General features: G+C 37.9%; 1 protein-coding gene across 2 annotated transcripts in view; it reads left to right on the forward strand.

The window, feature by feature from the left end:
• LOC117325314 overlaps window positions 1–15,929 on the forward strand; it is a 53,360-nt gene extending 37,431 nt beyond the window's left edge. The window contains exons 4-12 of one of the 2 annotated variants that reach the window (XM_033881437.1): window positions 6,645–6,801; window positions 7,108–7,211; window positions 8,110–8,356; window positions 8,995–9,128; window positions 9,934–10,090; window positions 12,342–12,509; window positions 12,591–12,743; window positions 13,910–14,018; window positions 15,870–15,929. In XM_033881437.1, the coding sequence (XP_033737328.1) occupies window positions 6,645–6,801; window positions 7,108–7,211; window positions 8,110–8,356; window positions 8,995–9,128; window positions 9,934–10,090; window positions 12,342–12,509; window positions 12,591–12,743; window positions 13,910–14,018; window positions 15,870–15,912 (1,272 nt within the window). In that variant the 3' untranslated portion in view covers window positions 15,913–15,929. The remainder of the gene's footprint in view (window positions 1–6,644; window positions 6,802–7,107; window positions 7,212–8,109; window positions 8,357–8,994; window positions 9,129–9,933; window positions 10,091–12,341; window positions 12,510–12,590; window positions 12,744–13,909; window positions 14,019–15,869) is intronic. The other variant, XM_033881439.1, reaches the window with a different exon arrangement.
• The last annotated feature ends 7,506 nt before the right edge of the window (window positions 15,930–23,435 follow it).

Raw genomic sequence — 23,435 nt, forward strand, 5'->3', positions numbered from 1 at the left:
CTGAAGGGATCCTTTTGAAATTTTGATATGTAGGTTTCCCCTGGTGCGTAGTTATGCATATTGCATTTTGAGAACAATCGGAAAACAACATGGCCGACAGGCAGCCATCTTGGATTTTGACAATTGAAGCTTGTTATCGTTATTTCTCAGAAAGTACTGAAGGGATCTTTCTCAAATTTCATATGTAGGTTCCCCTTGTTGCGTAGTTATGCATATTGCATTTTGAGACCAATCGGAAAACAACATGGCCGACAGGCAGCCATCTTGGATTTTGACAATTGAAGTTTGTTATCGCTATTTCTCAGAAAGTAATGAAGGGATCTTTCTCAAATTTCATATGTATGTTCCCCATCGGTGTCTAGTTATGAATACTGCATTTTAAGACTAACCGGAAAACAAGATGGCCGACAGGCAGCCATCTTGGATTTTGACAATTGAAGTTTGTTATCGCTATTTCTCAGAAACTAATAAAGGGATCTTTCCGAAATTTCATATGTAGGTTTCCCTTGGTGCCTAGTTATGCATATTGCATTTTGAGACCAATCGGAAAATAACATGCCCGACTGGCAGCCATCTTAGATTTTGACAATTGAAGCTTGTTATCGCTATTTCTCAGAAAGTACTGAACGGATATTTCTCAAATTTCATATGTAGGTTCCCCTCGGTGACTAGTTATGCATATTGCATTTTCAGACTAATCGGAAAACAACATGGCCGACAGGCAGCCATCTTGGATTTTGACAATTGAAGTTTGTTATCGCTATTTCTCAGAAAGTACTGAAGGGATCCTTTTCAAATTTCATATATAGGTTTCCCTTGGTGCCTAGTTATGCATATTGCATTTTGAGACCAATCGGAAAACAACATGGCCGACAGGCAGCCATCTTGGATTTTGACAATTGAAGCTTGTTATCGTTATTTCTCAGAAAGTACTGAAGGGATCTTTCTCAAATTTCATATGTAGGTTCCCCTTGTTGCGTAGTTATGCATATTGCATTTTGAGACCAATCGGAAAACAACATGGCCGACAGGCAGCCATCTTGGATTTTGACAATTGAAGTTTGTTATCGCTATTTCTTAGAAAGTACTGAAGGGATCTTTCTCAAATTCCATATGTAGGTTTCCCTTGGTACGTAGTTATGCGTATTGCAATTTGAGACTAATCGGAAAACAACATGGCCGACAGGCAGCCATCTTGGATTTTGACAATTGAAGTTTGTTATCGCTATTTCTCAAAAACTAATAAAGGGATCTTTCTCCAATTTCATATGTAGGTTCCCCTCGGTGCCTAGTTATGCATATTGTATTTTTAGACTAATCGGAAAATAACATGGCCGACAGGCAGCCATCTTGGATTTTGACAATTAAAGTTTGTTATCGCTATTTCTCAGAAAGTACTGAAGGGATCCTTTTGAAATTTTGATATGTAGGTTTCCCCTGGTGCGTAGTTATGCATATTGCATTTTGAGAACAATCGGAAAACAACATGGCCGACAGGCAGCCATCTTGGATTTTGACAATTGAAGCTTGTTATCGTTATTTCTCAGAAAGTACTGAAGGGATCTTTCTCAAATTTCATATGTAGGTTCCCCTTGTTGCGTAGTTATGCATATTGCATTTTGAGACCAATCGGAAAACAACATGGCCGACAGGCAGCCATCTTGGATTTTGACAATTGAAGTTTGTTATCGCTATTTCTCAGAAAGTAATGAAGGGATCTTTCTCAAATTTCATATGTATGTTCCCCATCGGTGTCTAGTTATGAATACTGCATTTTAAGACTAACCGGAAAACAAGATGGCCGACAGGCAGCCATCTTGGATTTTGACAATTGAAATTTGTTATCGCTATTTCTCAGAAACTAATAAAGGGATCTTTCTGAAATTTCATATGTAGGTTTCCCTCGGTGCCTAGTTATGCATATTGCATTTTGAGACTAATCGGAAAATAACATGGCCGACAGGCAGCCATCTTGGATTTTGACAATTGAAGTTTGTTATCGCTATTTTTCAGAAAGTACTGGAGGGATCTTTCCGAAATTTCATATGTAGGTTTCCCTTGGTGCCTAGTTATGCATATTGCATTTTGAGACCAATCGGAAAATAACATGCCCGACTGGCAGCCATCTTGGATTTTGACAATTGAAGCTTGTTATCGCTATTTCTCAGAAAGTACTGAACGGATATTTCTCAAATTTCATATGTAGGTTCCCCTTGGTGCCTAGTTATGCATATTGCATTTGGAGACCAATCGAAAACAACATGGCCGACAGGCAGCCATCTTGTATTTTGACAATTGAAGCTTGTTATCGCTATTTCTCAGAAAGTGCTGAAGGGATCTTTCTCAAATTTCATATGTATGTTTCCCTTGTTGCTTAGTTATGCATATTGCATTTTGAGATCAATTAGAAAGCAACATGGCCGACAGGCAGCCATCTTGGATTTTGACAATTGAAGTTTGTTATCGCTATTTCTCAGAGAGTAATGAAGGGATCTTTCTGAAATTTTTGATATGTAGGTTTCCCTTGGTGCCTAGTTATGCATATTGCATTTTGAGAACAATTGGAAAACAACATGGCCGACAGGCAGCCATCTTGGATTTTGACAATTGAAGTTTGTTATCGCTATTTCTTAGAAAGTACTGAAGGGATCTTTCTCAAATTTCATATGTAGGTTCCTCTTGGTACCTAGTTATGCGTATTGTATTTTGAGACTAATCGGAAAACAACATGGCCGACAGGCAGCCATCTTGGATTTTGACAATTGAAATTTGTTATCGCTATTTCTCAGAAACTAATAAAGGGATCTTTCTGAAATTTCATATGTAGGTTTCCCCTCGGTGCCTAGTTATGCATATTGCATTTTGAGACTAATCGGAAAATAACATGGCCGACAGGCAGCCATCTTGGATTTTGACAATTGAAGTTTGTTATCGCTATTTCTCAGAAAGTACTGAGGGATCTTTCTGAAATTTCATATGTAGGTTTCCCTTGGTGCCTAGTTATGCATATTGCATTTTGAGACCAATCGGAAAATAACATGGCCGACAGGCAGCCATCTTGGATTTTGACAATTGAAGCTTGTTATCGCTATTTCTCAGAAAGTACTGAAGGGATCTTTCTCAAATTTCATATGTAGGTTCCCCTTGGTGCCTAGTTATGCATATTGCATTTGAGACCAATCGGAAAACAACATGGCCGACAGGCAGCCATCTTGGATTTTGACAATTGAAGCTTGTTATCGCTATTTCTCAGAAAGTACTGAAGGGATCTTTCTCAAATTTCATATGTATGTTTCCCCTTGTTGCTTAGTTATGCATATTGCATTTTGAGATCAATCGGAAAGCAACATGGCCGACAGGCAGCCATCTTGGATTTTGACAATTGAAGTTTGTTATCGCTATTTCTCAGAAGCTAATGAAGGGATCTTTCTGAAATTTTGATATGTAGGTTTCCCTTGGTGCCTAGTTATGCATATTGCATTTTGAGACTAATCGGAAATAACATGGCCGACAGGCAGCCATCTTGGATTTTGACAATTGAAGTTTGTTATCGCTATTTCTTAGAAAGTGCTGAAGGGATCTTTCTCCAATTTCATATGTAGGTTTCCCTTGGTACCTAGTTATGCGTATTGCAATTTGAGACTAATCGGAAAACAACATGGCCGACAGGCAGCCATCTTGGATTTTGACAATTGAAGTTTGTTATCGCTATTTCTCAGAAACTAATAAAGGGATCTTTCTCCAATTTCATATGTAGGTTCCCCTCGGTGCCTAGTTATGCATATTGTATTTTGAGACTAATCGGAAAATAACATGGCCGACAGGCAGCCATCTTGGATTTTGACAATTAAGTTTGTTATCGCTATTTCTCAGAAAGTACTGAAGGGATCCTTTTCAAATTTCATATGTAGGTTTCCCCTGGTGCGTAGTTATGCATATTGCATTTTGAGAACAATCGGAAAACAACATGGCCGACAGGCAGCCATCTTGGATTTTGACAATTGAAGTTTGTTATCGCTATTTCTCAGAAAGTACTGAAGGGATCTTTCTCAAATTTCATATGTAGGTTCCCCTTGGTGCCTAGTTATGCATATTGCATTTTGAGACTAATCGGAAAACAACATGGCCGACAGGCAGCCATCTTGGATTTTGACAATTGAAGCTTGTTATCGCTATTTCTCAGAAAGTACTGAAGGGATCTTTCTCAAATTTCATATGTATGTTCCCCATCGGTGCCTAGTTATGCATATTGCATTTTGAGACTAATCGGAAAACAACATGGCCGACAGGCAGCCATCTTGGATTTTGACAATTGAAAGTTTGTTATCGCTATTTCTCAGAAAGTACTGAAGGGATCTTTCTGAAATTTCATATGTAGGTTTCCCTCGGTGCCTAGTTATGCATATTGCATTTTGAGACCAATCGGAAAATAACATGGCCGACAGGCAGCCATCTTGGATTTTGACAATTGAAGTTTGTTATCGCTATTTCTCAGAGAGTAATGAAGGGATCTTTCTGAAATTTTGATATGTAGGTTTCCCTTGGTGCCTAGTTATGCATATTGCATTTTGAGAACAATCGGAAAACAACATGGCCGACAGGCAGCCATCTTGGATTTTGACAATTGAAGTTTGTTATCGCTATTTCTTAGAAAGTACTGAAGGGATCTTTCTCAAATTTCATATATAGGTTCCCCTTGGTGCCTAGTTATGCATATTGCATTTTGAGAACAATCGGAAAACAACATGGCCGACAGGCAGCCATCTTGAATTTGGCAATTGAAGCTTGTTATCGCTATTTCTCAGAAAGTACTCAAGGGATCTTTCTCAAATTTTATATGTAGGTTCCCCTTGTTGCGTAGTTATGCATATTGCATTTTGAGATCAATTAGACAGCAACATGGCCGACAGGCAGCCATCTTGGATTTTGACAATTGAAGTTTGTTATCGCTATTTCTCAGAAAGTAATGAAGGAATCTTTCTGAAATTTCATATGTAGGTTCCCCATCGGTGCCTAGTTATGCATGCTGCATTTTAAGACTAATCGGAAAACAAGATGGCCGACAGGCAGCCATCTTGGATTTTGACAATTGAAATTTGTTATCGCTATTTCTCAGAAACTAATAAAGGGATCTTTCTGAAATTTCATATGTAGGTCCCCTCGGTGCCTAGTTATGCATATTGCATTTTGAGACTAATCGGAAAACAAGATGGCCGACAGGCAGCCATCTTGGATTTTGACAATTGAAGTTTGTTATCGCTATTTCTCAGAAAGTACTGAAGGGATCTTTCTCAAATTTCATATGTAGGTTTCCCTTGGTGCCTAGTTATGCATATTGCATTTTGAGTCCAATCGGAAAACAACATGGCCGACAGGCAGCCATCTTGGATTTTGACAATTAAAGCTTGTTATCGCTATTTCTCAGAAAGTGCTGAAGGAATCTTTCTCAAATTTCATATGTAGGTTCCCCTTGTTGCGTAGTTATGCATATTGCATTTTGAGGCCAATCGGAAAACAACATGGCCGACAGGCAGCCATCTTGGATTTTGACAATTGAAGTTTGTTATCGCTATTTCTTAGAAAGTACTGAAGGGATCTTTCTCAAATTTCATATGTAGGTTCCCCTTGTTGCCTAGTTAAGCATGTTGCATTTTGAGATCAATTGGACAGCAACATGGCTGACAGGCAGCCATCTTGGATTTTGACAATTGAAGTTTGTTATCGCTATTTCTCAGAAAGTACTGAAGGGATCTTTCTCAAATTTCATATGCAGGTTCCCCTCGGTGCCTAGTTATGCATATTGGATTTTGAGACCAGTCAGAAAACAACCTGGCCGACAGGCAGCCATCTTGTATTTTGACGATTGAAGTTTGTTTTCATTATTTTTCAGAAAGTGCTGAAGGGATCTTTCTCCAATTTCATATGTAGGTTCACCTTGGTCCCTGGTATTGCATTTTGGGACCAATCCAAAAACAACATGGCCGACAGACAGCCATTATCGCTAAATCTTAAATTTTATATATAGGTTCCCCTTGTTTGAAAAGTTCAAGAGGGCTGTTTCTGAATTTACACAGATTAGTAAGACTTAGAGGAAGGGAAAAGTAGAGAAAAGATCAATCTGACATGGAACCTATAAAGATCATTCAATGGTGGGCGCCAAGATCCCTCTGGAATCTCTTTTTCAAATAAGTGATAACACCTATTCGAATAGGTGATATCACTTAATGAAACGAATAGGTGATATCACTTATTCGAATAGGTGATATCACCAATTGGAATAGGTGATATCACTTAAAAATATTCTTAAGTGATATCACCTATTCGAATGGGTGATATCACCTATACGAATAGGTGATATCACTTGTGAAATTTTATAAGTGATATCACCTATTCGAATTGGTGATATCACCTATTCGAATGAGTGATATCACTATGGGGCGCCGTTTTACTATTTATTCCCATTTGGTGATATCACCTATTCGTTTCATTAAGTGATATCACCTATTCGAATGAGTGGTATCACCTAAATCGAATGGGTGATATCACTTAATGGGAATAAATAGTAAAACGACGCCCCATAGATGCCTGATATCAGTAAACTGTTGAGAGGAATCAGGTGTCGTATACCTTTGACGTTACAGGAGGAGGTCCATGAATACCCTGATGGATACCCTGATAGGAGTGTGTTGGTGTGTGACCTCGATCCCGACACTCTCTATACATTTACTATAGATGTGAGGGCGACTAGTTCATCCTTCTATAGCGACCCTGTGACTATAGCGGTCAGAACTGACGAGGACGGTAAGAACCCAAAGGCTACCCTGTTGTTTGCCATGACAACCAGAAATTGTAAAGCAAGGTTTCCCTGTTGTTTAAAATGGCAACCAGGATCGATCTATATCATATATATTTACGTAAATAGTCTTCTCTTTGTTAATTTATGGATATATAAAAAGTACATTTCTGAAATATTTAAAACCTTTTTCTCTAATAATCAAAGCCTTTATATGTGAATATAGTTTGGTCGCATATAAAGTAAGAGAGAAGAGCGTTGGTAACGTTGTTTTGGTAGCCGTATATATAGTTTATCTGTTGCTTCGTTGTCAGTACCACTAGTGGCTCCGGAAGTCCACCAGGGGGCGTATCATCGGCAGAGCTTCAGCTGTCTGTCTGATCCCGATGGTTACCATGACGTCACCGTCTACTGGAAGGTGAGACATGTATATTTCGGTATGGCACCACTACATCACAATATACTAGAGGGTGAGATGGTTAACTCCTGATCTCATTACAACTTTATCATTGAGATGTGTCGTTACGTTTCCTGCCACATCCATATTGCTGTCAAAAACAAATATTCAGTGGTGTCAACCGGTCCACTACACCATGCTATACATATATGGTAAACACCGCATATTACAAAATCTCTTCTATTACCGCGTTACATTAATAGTTCAATTCAGAATCAGTTTCACAGTCTCATCCCATTGGTATCAATAAAGGAGGAACCTTGCCAACACTTGTTTGGTCCATCAGTGTCTGTGTCTGATACAGTACATGTGTGAAAATGAACTTATTTATGTTCCCTCTTGCTACTTAGCCGACATCACCTGTTGTGCATTCTGACACAATAGTTTGTACAATATTGTCGGGTAGTGGTAGATAAAGTAATGGCGTCTGTGTTGTCATGGAGACATTATGGTTAACATATCCCTAATTTCCCTAATATAATTCAAAATGCCGTTGATGGAGCAGACTGTCTGCCGTTTTTTCCCGTACCAGAAGCTCATCTCGTCGTTCCGAATGTAGAACTTATCATGAAGCGGACAGACAGAATTGGTATTGAGGGGCAGGTTATCCAGCCTAGAGACCCATTCTCTTCCAGAACATATTGCCTTTGTTTTTCTTCAAACGTCTTATATGCATATTTTGTTAATATTTATCAATTTTAGAATCGAATAGTGATATTACTTCGATACCAATGTAGGTAAAATGAAACTACATCTCCGTGTGGCTTTTGAACTGGTATCACTTATTTTATACAGCATTGTAAGAAAGACGTTGACTTTTTGGACTGTCGTATTTGTGTTAATCTAAATCCATCTACAGAAAATGCCAAAGGAGGAAGCCCGCGGAAACATCGTTAACTACGTGGTGGAGACGTGGGAGGCTAATGACGAGATGGACAAGAGGATCAACATCACCGGTAATTTTACCTACTCCATGGGTACCTCGTTGTCGGGTACAGTGAGACTAAGGTGTGGCTCTGCCTATGATATAAGAATCAGAGCGTCAACAAAGAAAGGATTCTCAAAGTCTTGGTCCCATCTGCGGATCCCAACGTTTTCCAGACAAGGTATTTTTTATTTACTTATCGTTGTCGATTCCTATGGGTGAAATTAAGATTCCGACAAGATAACAAAATGATTATACATGTATACAGACCGACAAAGAGACTTGATAACAAGATGATTATACATGTATACAAACCAACAAAGAGACTTGACTGTTTTTAGAATGGGACGTCTCTCCGGGCACTTTTCTTTTTTTTTTCTCCTCTGAGTAATTTTTTCTTTCTTTCTGAGTCATTATTTATTTTACCGATGTTCCTGCTTTAAGCTAATCTGACCCTTTGAAACATGATTTCTCCTGTAACGCTACTCCTCATCCACGCCAGAGCGGCTTTTACCCAACTTTGGTCCGATACAGATATATGGGTTGCCAATCATTTCTTAAATAAAAAAAAAAAATGGTTGGAGAGGTGGAGTACTAAGAAGGGAAATTCTTCAGTAGCACTTTTCATGTTCTATCTTTTACCACTGTACATTTGCAGAAATCTTCAGGAATATATTATACATATATTTGTTTCTTATTTCGAATAGATTACCCATAGGTGTCTGTTTTTGAATCAAGTGACCTTAAGGCTCATTTACCTCTCTTGTTGAAATTGTACTAATTTTTGCTGTTTGCTAAATGTATTTCTAATAATTATAGGTCCTCGTCCTCCTTCCGTTCGTGTAGAGGAAGGAGGTGGAAAGTACGAGTTGACTTGGACCGACTCCCCACGAACCGGACAGACAGGCTACACGGTGTTCTACTGTCAACGTAAAAACGACACCCACTGCAAGGTACATATTTAGTTATATTAAATTTGTTTATACTGTAGTTTTATTTGCTTTCTCACATACATATACACACACATCGTTTTAGCTTGCATGTCACAAAGTTGGTCTCTGGGACAGAGTGTTATCAGGTTTCTTCATATAGATGACCTTGACTATCTTCATGTTTGGATGAGTTAAATAGGGAAAATTCCTCTTCACAAGTTCTATACGACCAGGAGACCTGATATTTTGCCAGGAGGTATCTAGATGGAGTGCTATAAAGTTTCCTCATAATATATAAATTACCTTTATCTATTTTCAATATCATAGCGGTCAAATTGGTTAAAAATCTTTGAGATTGTTTTTCACAAGCTCTTGAAAACTAGAGTAATCATGTTTGGCAAGTAGGTACAGACTGTATTCCTCAGTCATTTGTGTTTCTAAGCTCGATATTTAATTGATATGTAAAATGGAGCATTATATACTTGTGAACACCACCCAATGTATCTGTATATGATATTGTTATCCCACAAAATTGGTAGTTTAAGGTTGTTTGTTGATACTGTGGAACGTTTATATTTTGTTAAGGTGGAAGGTTTTCGACTGATATCATAGGACTTCCCTCCATTGAAAATTCTCTTAAAATGGAATTGGAGATTATCTAAAACAAGTTGCTGTCGAACCGCTCGAAGTTCATGTATAAAATGAACTTAAAATTGATGACAATTAGTATTCCTGTGTGATAACAATAGTCGATTCCAGCTATTAAACGTAAAACCAAAGTGGATGAAACTACATCTGTTTACTCACTCAAGGAGCAATATTTCAGGGATCCGTCATGTCAGTTGATGTGGACAGTCCAGACAGATACACTACACTAGATGTCCCGGATACAGAGGTGGAATACCTGTTCGGCGTGTCCGGTAACTTCGGCTCCTTCGGAAGTGGCTTTGATCTAGTCAGCTGTGTTTATCATAAAAACGCAGGTTTGTTACTTACATGTGATGTCTGATAATACTACTATCTGTAGTCCACTACACTACATATAGCAATACATGTTATCATTATTGTCCGGAGATCAGTCAGTATACAAAACCATGTGGGTTGACGTTTTGTGCTATGATGACAATCCGTTAATCTGCACAGAGACGAAACCAAACATTTCTTGGTCCTTAGTATGTACTTGTTCTGAAATGTGTGTAGTATTAAATTTTCTTGGCCATTTGTTACCGTTCATAACTGGAATTATGATAGTTGCTTGTTTGTCTTCGTGATGCAAGAATAGACTTGATATTGTCTTTGACATGTTCTCTATATAAAGACGTCGCCTTCGTATGTTACATTGGTTTATAAAATAGTTTAGTAACAAATCCCCCCTCCCACATAACTAACTACACTGCATGTATAAGGTCTAATTAACCTCCAATGTTTTACCTTCGGAACAACTAATAGGGTTTTCCGTTTCGAGAACTATCCTTGGTAGCTTGTACTGTACGTGTTGTCTTGGTAACATGTTTGTCCTGTTTATGTACACATGGTAACATAATTGTACTGTATGTGTGTAGTCTTGTTAACACCATTGCCATGTATGTGTATCCTTGGTAACATGATTGCCGTTCCCTTTACAAGTAACATAATCGCCCTCTTTGTTTACCCTTGGGAATACAGTTGCCGTTTCTGAATCCCTGTTCATAACCATGAGTGTGTACCTTTAGTAATAACCCTGTGTATGTAACCTTGACTATTACCCTATATGTATACCCTTAGTAATAACCCTGTGTATGTACCCTTGACTATTACCCTATATGTATACCCTTAGTAATAACCCTGTGTATGTACCCTTGGTCATTGTCCTGTATGTATACCCTTAGAAATAACCCTGTATATGTACCCTTGACTATTACCCTGTATGTATACCCTTAGTAATAGTCCTATGTATGTACCCTTGACTATTACCCTGTATGTATACCCTTAGTAATAACCCTGTGTATGTACCCTTGACTATTACCCTATATGTATACTCATAGTAATAACCCTGTGTATGTAACCTTGACTATTACCCTGTATGTATACCCTTAGTAATAGTCCTATGTATGTACCCTTGACTATTACCCTGTATGTATACCCATAGTAATAGCCCTGTGTATGTACCCTTGACTATTACCCTGTATGTATACCCATAGTAATAACCCTGTGTATGTACCCTTGACTATTACCCTATATGTACACCCTTAGTAATAGTCCTATGTATGTACCCTTAACTATTACCCTATATATATACCCTTAGTAATAGCCCTGTGTATGTACCCTTGACTATTACCCAGTATGTATACCTTTAGTAATAGCCCGGTGTATGTACCCTTGACTATTACCCTATATGTATACCTTTAGTAATAGTCCTATGTATGTACCCTTGACTATTACCCTGTATGTATACCCTTAGTAATAACCCTGTATATGTACCCTTGACTATTACCCTATATGTATACCCTTAGTAATAACCCTGTGTATGTACCCTTGACTATTACCCTGTATGTATACCCTTAGTAATAACCCTGTGTATGTAACCTTGACTATTACCCTGTATGTAAACCCTTAGTAATAGTCCTATGTAGGTACCCTTGACTATTACCCTATATGTATACCCTTAGTAATAGTCCTATGTATGTACCTTTGACTATTACCCTATATGTATACCCTTAGTAATAACCCTGTGTATGTACCCTTGACTATTACCCTGTATGTATACCCTTAGTAATAACCCTGTGTATGTACCCTTGACTATTACCCTGTATGTATACCCTTAGTAATAACCCTGTGTATGTACCCTTGACTATTACCCTGTATGTATACCCTTAGTAATAACCCTGTGTATGTACCCTTGGTCATTGTCCTGTATGTATACCCTTAGTAATAACCCTGTGTATGTACCCTTGGTCATTGTCCTGTATGTATACCCGTAGTAATAGCCCTGTGTATGTACCCTTGACTATTACCCTGTATGTATACCCGTAGTAATAACCCTGTGTATGTACCCTTGACTATTACCCTGTATGTATACCCTTAGTAATAACCCTGTGTATGTAACCTTGACTATTACCCTGTATGTATACCCTTAGTAATAGCCCTGTGTATGTACCCTTGACTATTACCCTGTATGTATACCCGTAGTAATAGCCCTGTGTATGTACCCTTGACTATTACCCTGTATGACCCTCTGTATCCGTTCTATTGCAGTACCACCTCCCCCCTCCAATATCGCGATCACCTCCAAGGATCACGCTGGTGTGATAGTGACATGGAATCACGTGACCTGTTTGGACAATGCCCCTGTTATTGTCACTTACACAATACGATGGTGTAAAGTAAATAAGGAATTGACTACAGAAGATGAAACCTGTAACGGTGAGTATTAGATATTTTGTGTGTTTTTGGTGATAAAGAACATGTCTTCACACTATTACTGCTGCACTTTATTTATTTCAGGAAAAAACGTATCCATACTGGCACATTGCCCTGCACTCTTTGTATTGGAAGATGTAAATGAAGAGGAAACGTACGGGGTACAGATCCGCAGTTCATCGTCTGTTCAGACTGGAGCCTTTTCCTATCCGGTATACATCACACTGCCCAAGAAAGGTAAGTTACTCACACACAGGCGAATGGATGGCGCGATGTTTGTATTTCCGGTTGACCATGTGACACCATACGATAGCAAATTTCATATCCATCCCGCCAATGATTGACGACTGTTTTAATGCAAGTAATCAATCGTATGACTGTTCCGGTAGGTAGAGTTCGTAACAAGCTCTGTATGGGAACTACTATACCGGCTCATTGTTTTTATTTTATTGGTTACAAATGAACAAACAGCTTGTCCATTTTATGGGTTATTTTCTAAATAAACATGAAAAATATAGCATTTAATTAAATAATTATAAAAGGTATATTGACATGAGATACATGTACAGGGATCAAATCCTGATGATAGTAATATCAATAAGAGATGTGATCCTGATGATAGGAATATCTATAAGACATCAAATCCTGATTATAATGATATCGATAAAAGTTATCATCCTGATTATAATGATATCGATAAGAGATATAATCCGGATTATAAAGATATTGATAAGAGAAACAATCATGATTATAATGATATCGATAAGAGATCAATCATGATTATAATGATATCGATAAGAGATCAATCCTGATTATAGTGGTATCGATAAGAGATACAATCCTGATTATAATGATATCGATAAGAGAAACAATCATGATTATAATGATATCGATAAGAGAAACAATCATGATTATAATGATATCGATAAGAGAAACAATCCTGATTATAATGATATCGATAAGAGAAACAATCATGATTATAAAGATATCGATAGGAGATACAATCATGATTATAAAGATATCGATAAGAGATCAATCCTGATTATAATGATATCGATAAGAGATAAAATCATGATTATAATGATATCGATAAGAGATACAATCATGATTATAATGATATCGATAAGAGAAACAATCATGATTATAAAGATATCGATAGGAGATACAATCATGATTATAAAGATATCGATAAGAGATCAATCCTGATTATAATGATATCGATAAGAGATAAAATCATGATTATAATGATATCGATAAGAGATACAATCATGATTATAATGATATCGATAAAAGATATAATCCTGATAATTTTATATCGATAAGAGATCAAATCCTGATTGTTATTCTATCGATAAGAGATACAATCATGATTATAATGACAATGAATGATTTATACTAAACAGATACAGACAGTGAGGATAACCGTACTGGGGACATATTACAACTGTGTCTCATCGTCGTCATCGTCCTCCTCTTTGTTATATGTGTGACCTGGCTCACATGCTACCTCAGGTGGGTTTCCCGTTAATGTTCGAGATATGAATGAGTTCTACACTAGCCACCACCTACAAAACTCCAGTATCTTGTTACATTATAGACACCTTCGACTCTGTCATCTCTACAGGTAGTTTATTTAATAGCGATCACATTCAGATATCATATTAGTGAGGTGAGAATGTAAAGTTAGTAGCACAACAATTGATACAGTTTTAGTAAAAACAATGTGACCGATATTCTTATCGTCGGAAAAATTGTTTCTATTTTAAGATAATTTGAAGATATATAACAGCCTAATTAAGTTTCTAACAACACTCTGTCTTTGACGCACGCTAGTTTTAGCACATTAAATGCCTTTATAGCAAAGTTTTAAGCAAATTCTTACCTCGAAACTTTTTGAAACTTGGAAACTTTTAATTTTTTGTTTTTACTAAAGACCCTGTATAGAGGCGAAGATAGTAACAATAACGTTTGTACATGTTAAAATTACCATTACTGGAAAACATTTAAACAAAGAATAGAAACTGAGGCACTACATCGAGATTGACACCTGCATTAAAAACTTTCCTGTTAGAAAAGATGGAAACTTTTGTCTTTCAAGCATTTACCTGTAGCTTCCAGTCAATAAAAATGAATTGTATTTAGTGAAACTGGAGTTCCCTTGCTAACTGGACTAATATGACAGTCTTGTCAACAGAAAGCAACACATAAAGCTTGGAATACACTTTAAAATCATGATAACCCAGTTAGTTAAAGGCCACATCAGTAACATCGGTTAGCACGCTGTATGAATGAAGTATAAACACATAAAGTGGGATAATTTAAGAACAATAAAAACAATTCCACCTTGACTTACTCCAGTATTATTTGTGAAAAGATTTGAGCAAAATGTTGGTATTTGACCGTGCATATTTGCCTTTTTATTTATTCATTTTTACAAAATGGGGTATTAAAAGCTGACATAAAACTATGATGGGAAATCGGAGCGACGTTGGCTGTGAATACCGTACCACATGCTAAAAATTTTAATCATAGGAAGCTTAGATACTGAATATTCTGTTAAAACTGCGTTGTTCTTAATATATGGTAGACATCAGCATGCTTTGATAACTGTCTGGTTGAAACACGATTTTCGATTCAGGAATGACAGTATGGCATATTACAATTGTCCAAACCGTACAAGGGACTATTTACAAAAACCAGTCCCAACCTTTAAGTTGTAGTATGCTTAACTGCCATTCTCAACCGTTCACAGTCGTAAATCGGAAGTGCCTCCACAAGAAAGATTTCAAATTCAGGTCATTAATTAAAATCGCATATATAAGCTTATTTCTACCACAATACCCTGTGTTATTCAACTCTCAGACCACCAGTTAATCATTACAGCTGCATGTTGATTAACAATCTGTTTATACCACACATGGTATAAACTCTGTACGCATTTTGATTGGCTAACACGGTGAACTTTGAACCAAGCTGCAATTGTTATTGACGTCATCAATAATCTAATGACGTCACATCACCGGGTCCCGGACGTCACCGGTACACTATTTGCATACGCGAAATTATGCTTGGCCACGTTTTCCTTTGATTCAAGCCGATATTATTGTGGTAGAAACAGGTCACACGACTCGAAATTGTTGGATATGAAATTTATTTCACACTCGTAAGTTATTTTTTAAAAGTTGCAAAAAACACTCGCTAAAGCTCGTGTCTTTTGTAACTTTCAAAAAATAACTTACTCGTGTGAAATAAATTCCATATCCAACAACCACTCGTTGTGTAACCTCTATTTATACCATATATTAAGTCACTTGAAGTTTTGTAACCTTTAAAGTATTAAACAATAATGTTTTTTCACCTCAGAAATCGGATACGTTGCCAAAACGATGTAAAATTGAGGTCCTAGCACCATAGAAGTAAAAGGTAAGTTACCATCCCTCCTCTGTGACGACCACAAGTAAAAGGTAAGTTTACCATCCTCCTCTGTGACGACCACAAGTAAAGGTAAGTTACCATCCCTCCTCTGTGACGACCACAAGTAAAAGGTAAGTTACCATACCTCCTCTGTGTGACGACCACAAGTAAAAGGTAAGTTACCATCCCTCCTCGGTGACGACCACAGTAAAAGGTAAGTTACCATACCATCCTCTGTGACGACCACAAGTAAAAGGTAAGTCACCATCCCTCCTCTGTGACGACCACAAGATAAAAGGTAAGTTACCATCCTCCTCTGTGACGACCACAAGTAACAGGTAAGTTACCATCCCTCCTCTGTGACGACCACAAGTAAAAGGTAAAGTTACCATCCCTCCTCTGTGACGACCACAAGAAAAGGTAAGTTACCATCCCTCCTCTGTGACGACCACAAGTAAAAGTATATTACCATCCTCCTCGTGACGACCACAAGTAAAAGGAAGTTACCATCCCTCCTCTGTGACGACCACAAGTAAAGGTAAGTTACCATCCCTCCTCTGTGACGACCACAAGTAAAAGGTAAGTTACCATCCCTCCTCTGTGACGACCACAAGTAAAAGGTAAGTTACCCATCCCTCCTCTGTGACGACCACAAGTAAAAGGTAAGTTACCATCCCTCCTCTGCTGACGACCACAAGGTAAAAGGTAAGTTACCATCCCTCCTCTGTGACGACCACAAGTAAAAGGTAAGTTACCATCCCTCCTCTGTGACGACCACAAGTAAAAGGTAAGTTACCATCCCTCCTCTGTGACGACCACAAGTAAAAGGTAAGTTACCATCCCTCCTCTGTGACGACCACAAGTAAAAGGTAAGTTACCATCCCTCCTCTGTGACGACCACAAGTAAAAGGTAAGTTACCATCCCTCCTCTGTGACGACCACAAGTAAAAGGTAAGTTACCATCCCTCCTCTGTGACGACCACCGATTACAATAAGAATTTAAAGGTAAGTCACTATCCCTCCTCTGTGGCGACCACCGATTACAATTGTCACGATCGCATGTGGGTATAGGGTTGTATATGTATGTCTTTACGTTGTTTTGTGTGTAATCGTGTGCGCGTATTTGTATGGCACGAATGGAAGTACGGTCAGAGCGGAAGTGCACGTGCGAAAGGTCGGTTAGCGTCACTACAGGTAAGCTATGCCGTGAGTAATGGCTGTAGTGTAACCACCTGTAGTCAGAATCCTTTTGATCATGGATACAGGCACGGAATACAGACTGTGGTGAGTAACTAACGTTATATCTTTCTATTTATTTCACTAATTGCTATCTTAGAATGTCTTGTATTCCGGATAAATGTATTTCTAGTATATATCTTAGTGTACGGTCCAATCATGCGTGGCGGTGATTAGTAATAATATGTCTATATAGGTGTTGCTGATCTGATAGCTTATAAATGTTTATGTTGTGATAGTTATGTTATGATGTTTATTATAGGTTATTTGCAGTTGTTGTATTGATATGTCCGTAAATATTGGTATGAATGTCCATCTATAGGTAAAATAGGTCAGTGAGTTTTACCTGTGTACAAATGTATGGAAGCCCATACGGGCCATATATGATTCATAATGTATATTGTGGTAGCGTTAGGAATGGACCGGCATGTGATTCTAATAGTGTTTTATGTTAATATTTAATCATATTTAGGTTTATGATAGCAAGTATTTAGGGTATATAGTACAATATTATATTATTGGAATATCATTTTAGGAAATATGTTGTTAATTAGCATGAGTGTTTGGTGTGAAATTGTCACGTGTGTCATTGTGTGTTTTTACGCTTTCCATGACGGAGTGAAGTTCCTTGGACAACAGGACACCGGGCAATCACCACGACTTCGGCATCAGGACCGGTAGAAAACTCCGGTCAGCCTCAGGAGGTCTGATGTGATAGACAGACGGGTCAAAGAGCCAAGGATGATAAGGAATGGTGGTCCGTACTACGGCCACTAGATCATGAAGCGGTGACGTCTAACGCTGTTGACGGTATGACGTTATAGCCAGCTAGCTCTCATACTTTACCTGCGGGAAAGTATTGTTGGGACTCATAGTGAGTCATCCCTGTGGGAGGTGCGCGACATACGAGGGATATACCTGAACTGCGGTTCAGTTGCTCATGGGTTTCTGTCTCTTGAGTGGAGAACTTGTGCCTTTAATGTGTACTTATACCGGTATTGTGCTGTTCTGTGTCGACGACTCCGTGACTTTAACCGTAATTGAATGTCAGAGTGTGCAAGGGGTGTGAATGTGCGTTTGTATGAATATATCTATTTGCTTTTGTACATAATAGTTAATAAATATTGTTTTGTATAATCTATTTTATTGTCTTCAATTCCAAAAACCAACTCGAACGCTTGTCCTACGTTACAACAATAAGAATTTAAAAGTAAGTCACTAACCTTCATTTGACGACCAACGATTACCATTAGAATTAAGATGCAATTTACAATTCCTCCTCTGTGACGACTACCGATTCCCATTAGAATCTAAAGTTTAGTGACTACCCCTCCTCATGACGACCACCGATTACCGTTATGATTAAAAGGTAAGTAACTATCCCTCCTCTGTGTCGACAACCGATTGCAATTAGAATTTAAAGGTAAGTAACTATCCCTTCTCTGTGTCGACAGCCGATTGCAATTAGAATTTAAAGGTAAGTAACTATCCCTTCTCTGTGTCGACAGCCGATTGCAATTAGAATTTAAAGGTAAGTAACTATCCCTTCTCTATGACGACCACAGATTACCATTAGAATTAAGATGAAATTTACAATTTCTCCTCTGTGACGATCATCGATTACCATTAGAATTAAGATGTGATTTACAATCCCTCCTCTGTAATGACCGCCTATTACCATTAGAATTAAGATGTGATTTACAATCCTTCCTCTGTAATGACCGCCTATTACCATTATAATTAATATGTAATTTACAATCCCTCCTCTGTAATGACCGCCTATTACCATTAGAATTAAGATGTGATTTACAAGCCCTCCTCTGTAATGACCGCCTATTACCATTAGAATTAAGATGTGATTTACAATCCCTCCTCTGTAATGACCGCCTATTACCATTATAATTAATATGTAATTTACAATCCCTCCTCTGTAAGGACCGCCTATTACCATTAGAATTAAGATGTGATTTACAATCCCTCCTCTGTAAGGACCGCCTATTACCATTAGAATTAAGATGTGATTTACAATTCCTCCTCTGTAATGACCGCCTATTACCATTATAATTAATATTTGTGACTTGTGAGGACATGTAAGCACAACACAAACTCTCTTGTAGGGTTTTCTTATATATTTCTGGTAAATATAGAGCCTACAAATAAATATGACAAATATAAGTCCAATGGACATAATTGATATATAAGTAGGTTCTTTATATAAATTATATAATACGCATATATGATACTATATAATAGAAACGCATTATATATATTTATATATTTATATGTTGTGCTGTCTTACCAGGTAGTTGGGAACCATCAGTGGGGACTCATGCATCCTGGTCCATGTCATAGTTAGGAATGAACGTGCGAGGGATTGGGGTGTGTGAGCCGATGTGGCCGCGCATGCGCCTACGAGAATCCTCGAGATGCATGCACAGACACGGGCTTCATGATATACATTCCACTCTCATTCAGATGACAATAACATGTACATGTACACGTGGACAGGCTAGTCCCTGATCATGCATTGGGAAACCAATGTATACACACTGTCTACAATATGTAATTTACAATCCCCTGTAATTACCGCGATTACCATTAGATTTAAATGTCTGAAGACTACAATGTGTGAGTTTGCCACAATTACTGTAAATCCAGCCTGGTTGTATCTTTAGTATCAAATATGACATTTCCTTACTAGTGTTTTAAAATTTTGTTTCATTTCAGATATTTTCTGTCAAAATTTAGCTGTTTTCAAAAGATAGTTTTAGTTCAACTATTCCCCTGTTTGTTCAATTGAAAGAACGGCACATGTGAAATCGATTTCATTGTAGTGCTTGGTTTGCATTCAAATTGATGTGTAATACAAAGCCTCGGTGTGACTATGATCAACAAAGCACCAAAATGACGTCATAATGACGCGATTGTTCTAAGTCGAAATCCTAGCTGGGTTTGATTCACCCGCAACGCATTGCCAAACATTTTTTGACGCTGTCGGAAGTGACGTCATGTGATCTGGGCTGCATTTATACGGTGATCAATACAATCTGGTTTAACACATGAGTAATGGGAGACTGTCACACAGAATGTAAATATATATATACAGTTTGTATAAAGTCATATATAAAAACTTTAAATCGCTATAAACGAACTTTGGTCATAAGCATCCTTAGGAGAAGGTGAACAGTTTAGCATAAATGGTGACTATGCATGGGTTTGGGGTGGTGATGGGTGGTAGGGTATGGGGGTCACGCTTTGCAAAAATCCTTGTTTTCTTCTGTATGGATAAATTGATTTGCTCGTATGTGATCTGAAGCACCCTGGTGAATAGAGACCAAATTACATGTACAAATGGTTGGTTTGGCCCCCAAGGGTCTGAAAGGTGAGGCAAGTATGGACAATACAGCAAATTATGTTAAATCTCTCTTCTGTAGGCATGAAAGGGTTTCGTCATATTTGGTCTGAAGCAACCTTGGATTAAGGGGAACCAATTTCGTATAAAAAGACATCCACGCACTGGCGATTAAACACTTAGCCATCTATAATATTTAGGGATATTTACCTGCTATCACGATACAATACTTTATCTATCTATAATATTTAGGGATATTTACCTGCTACCACGATACAATACTTTATCTATCTATAATATTTAGGGATATTTACCTGCTACCACGATACAATACTTTATCTATCTATAATATTTAGGGATATTTACCTGCTACCACGATACAATACTTTATCTATCTATAATATTTAGGGATATTTACCTGCTATGGCGATAAAGCACTTTATCTATCTATAATATTTAGGGATATTTACCTGCTATCACGATACAATACTTTATCTATCTATAATATTTAGGGATATTTACCTGCTATCACGATACAATATTTTATCTATCTATAATTTTTAGGAATATTTACCTGTTATCGCGATAAAACAATTAAGCTATCTTTGATATTTAGGAATATTTTATTGTTATGTTATTTACACGGCAAAACATTTGGTTTAAAACACTACCCCTACTTAATGTCTGGGTCGATAACAACCAAATTTGGTCTTAAACATCATAGGGTAGAGCAATCATAATTTACATAAACGAGGCTAGTTTTATCCCTGGTGAGGAAGGGGCCCCGAAAGGGGAATTTAGCTAATTGTTTTTTTATTTGTTTTTGTTTTGTTTTGTTTTGTTTTTTGTTTTTGTTTGTTTTTGTTTTGTTTTTGCTTTGTTTTTATAGCTTTAAACACTACTCCTTAATGCCTGAATGGCTTACTACCAAATTTCGTCTGAAATATCATTAGGGGAGAGCAATAATAATTTATATAACAGAGGCTGGTTCTACCCCTGATGACATATGGGCAGGGCTCAAAAAGGGGAACCTAGGTAAAAGTTTGCTTTGATTTAAAACACTACCCATCCTTTATACAGGAGTAGATTACGACTAGATTTGACCTGAAACACCATTGGCAAGGGGAATCATATTTTAAATAAATAAAGCCAGTTTGACCCCAGGGGACAGAGAGGTGGGTTTTAAAAGGAAAATTACTTAATTACCCGTTTCAAACAAATTTAGAAAGACACTCATTTCCGAAATAATCAAGGCTTCTTGACCGCTAGGGACAAAGAGTAGGGATTCTAAATTATCTCAAATTAGGCTTTAAATGATTTTTTCTGACTTCACTGACAAGTAATTATCGACTGCCTACAAAACTACCATATGGACGACAAATTCTTAGTGTGATTTGACTGAAAGTAGTGTGAGTATTAATGTTTTCGTCGCACGCACGGGAGGCCGTCCTTAAATGACCCTAACTGTTAATAGGACGTTAAACAAAATAAACCAAACCAAACCAAACCCAATACTGTATCAAGTTTTTAGTTAGATGACCGTTAAGGCCGTTGGGCCCATGTTAAAAAATAATGTGTTTTCATTTCAGAATATTCCCCTGAAAAGCAGTTCCAGCTCGCGAACTTCCAGTACGTGAATAACAAGTTTAGAATATATCTATTAAACGTCAAGCGGGCTCCATCCTAGAAACCTACCAGCCAGATATACTGATTCTCTGTGTTTTGGTTTTTGAGTAGTCATTTAATGGAAAAAGTTGACACTGGACGGAGGGTTACTTGCCTTTCGGTCAGGAGAGTTACAAAACTGTGAAATAACTTACTGCCACGTTAAATCAGACACTTTTACCATAAAAACAAAATCTGCCAAGGAAATCTAAATCAAGGGCAATTCAAGAGGAAAGGCACTGTAAATCATGTGTTTGTACTTGCTTCAGGTTTGAAGGGAGCTGGACGTACAAGGGATGATTGATATGTTGTGAGCCTTGTATTGAAGGAGGTAATAAAGGTTGTTCTTTTTAAGCCCTACTATTCTCTGACTATATAGGGCCATGTAGCCAAGGACTGGTCTCATTTGGTTAGTATATATCGACGAAGTAGCACTCTAAGTAAACAAGACAAGCGGATTTTGCAAAATGGACAAAATCGATGAAAGAGCAGTGATCTAATATTTGCATCAAAAATTTTAACACCTAAGGATATCTATAATGGAAGCAACAATAGGAAAAGATACCCCTTCATATGCTACAGTGAAAATGTTGGTGGTGGAATTTAAGCGCGGCCGACCGAGCCTTGAGGATGACCACCGTCCTGGAAGGCCTGTCAATGTTGTAACCCCAGAAATGGTCATGATATTGTTATGACTGACAGGTGAGTCACATGTAACGAAGATATAAAGCCAGCAGGGTTGGCATTTCAAAGGAAAGAGTACATTCCATTCTGACCGAGGATCTTGCAATGAGAAAGCTTTTGGCTCGATGAGTACCAAGACTTCTGACAGTCGATCAGAAGCGCACCAGGCGCACATTATCGCATGCGTATCTTAACCTCTTTGAGGAAGATCCTGCCAACTTTCTTCAGAGATTTGTCACTATGGACGAAACATTGGTCCATCATTTTACCCCAGAAGCCAAACAACAATCGAAACAATCGAAGCACCCTGGCTCTCCCCCGCCAAAGAAGGCAAAGACTGTTCCATCAGCTTTGAAGGTTACGGCCTCGGTTTTCTGTGATGCAGATGGTATTCTGCTTATTGATCATCTCCAAAAGGGACAAACAATCAATGGCACATACTATGCTTGACTTCTGATGCAGTTACGGGGAAATATTAATTTTAAGCGCCGCGGAAAGCTCACTAAAGGTGTGTTATTCTACCAGGACAATGCTCCTGTTCACAAGTCTGTCATTGTCATGGTTGCCATTCACGATTA

Source organism: Pecten maximus, chromosome 4, assembly GCF_902652985.1.
Source record: "Pecten maximus chromosome 4, xPecMax1.1, whole genome shotgun sequence".
NCBI classification, from domain to species: Eukaryota; Metazoa; Mollusca; class Bivalvia; order Pectinida; family Pectinidae; genus Pecten; species Pecten maximus.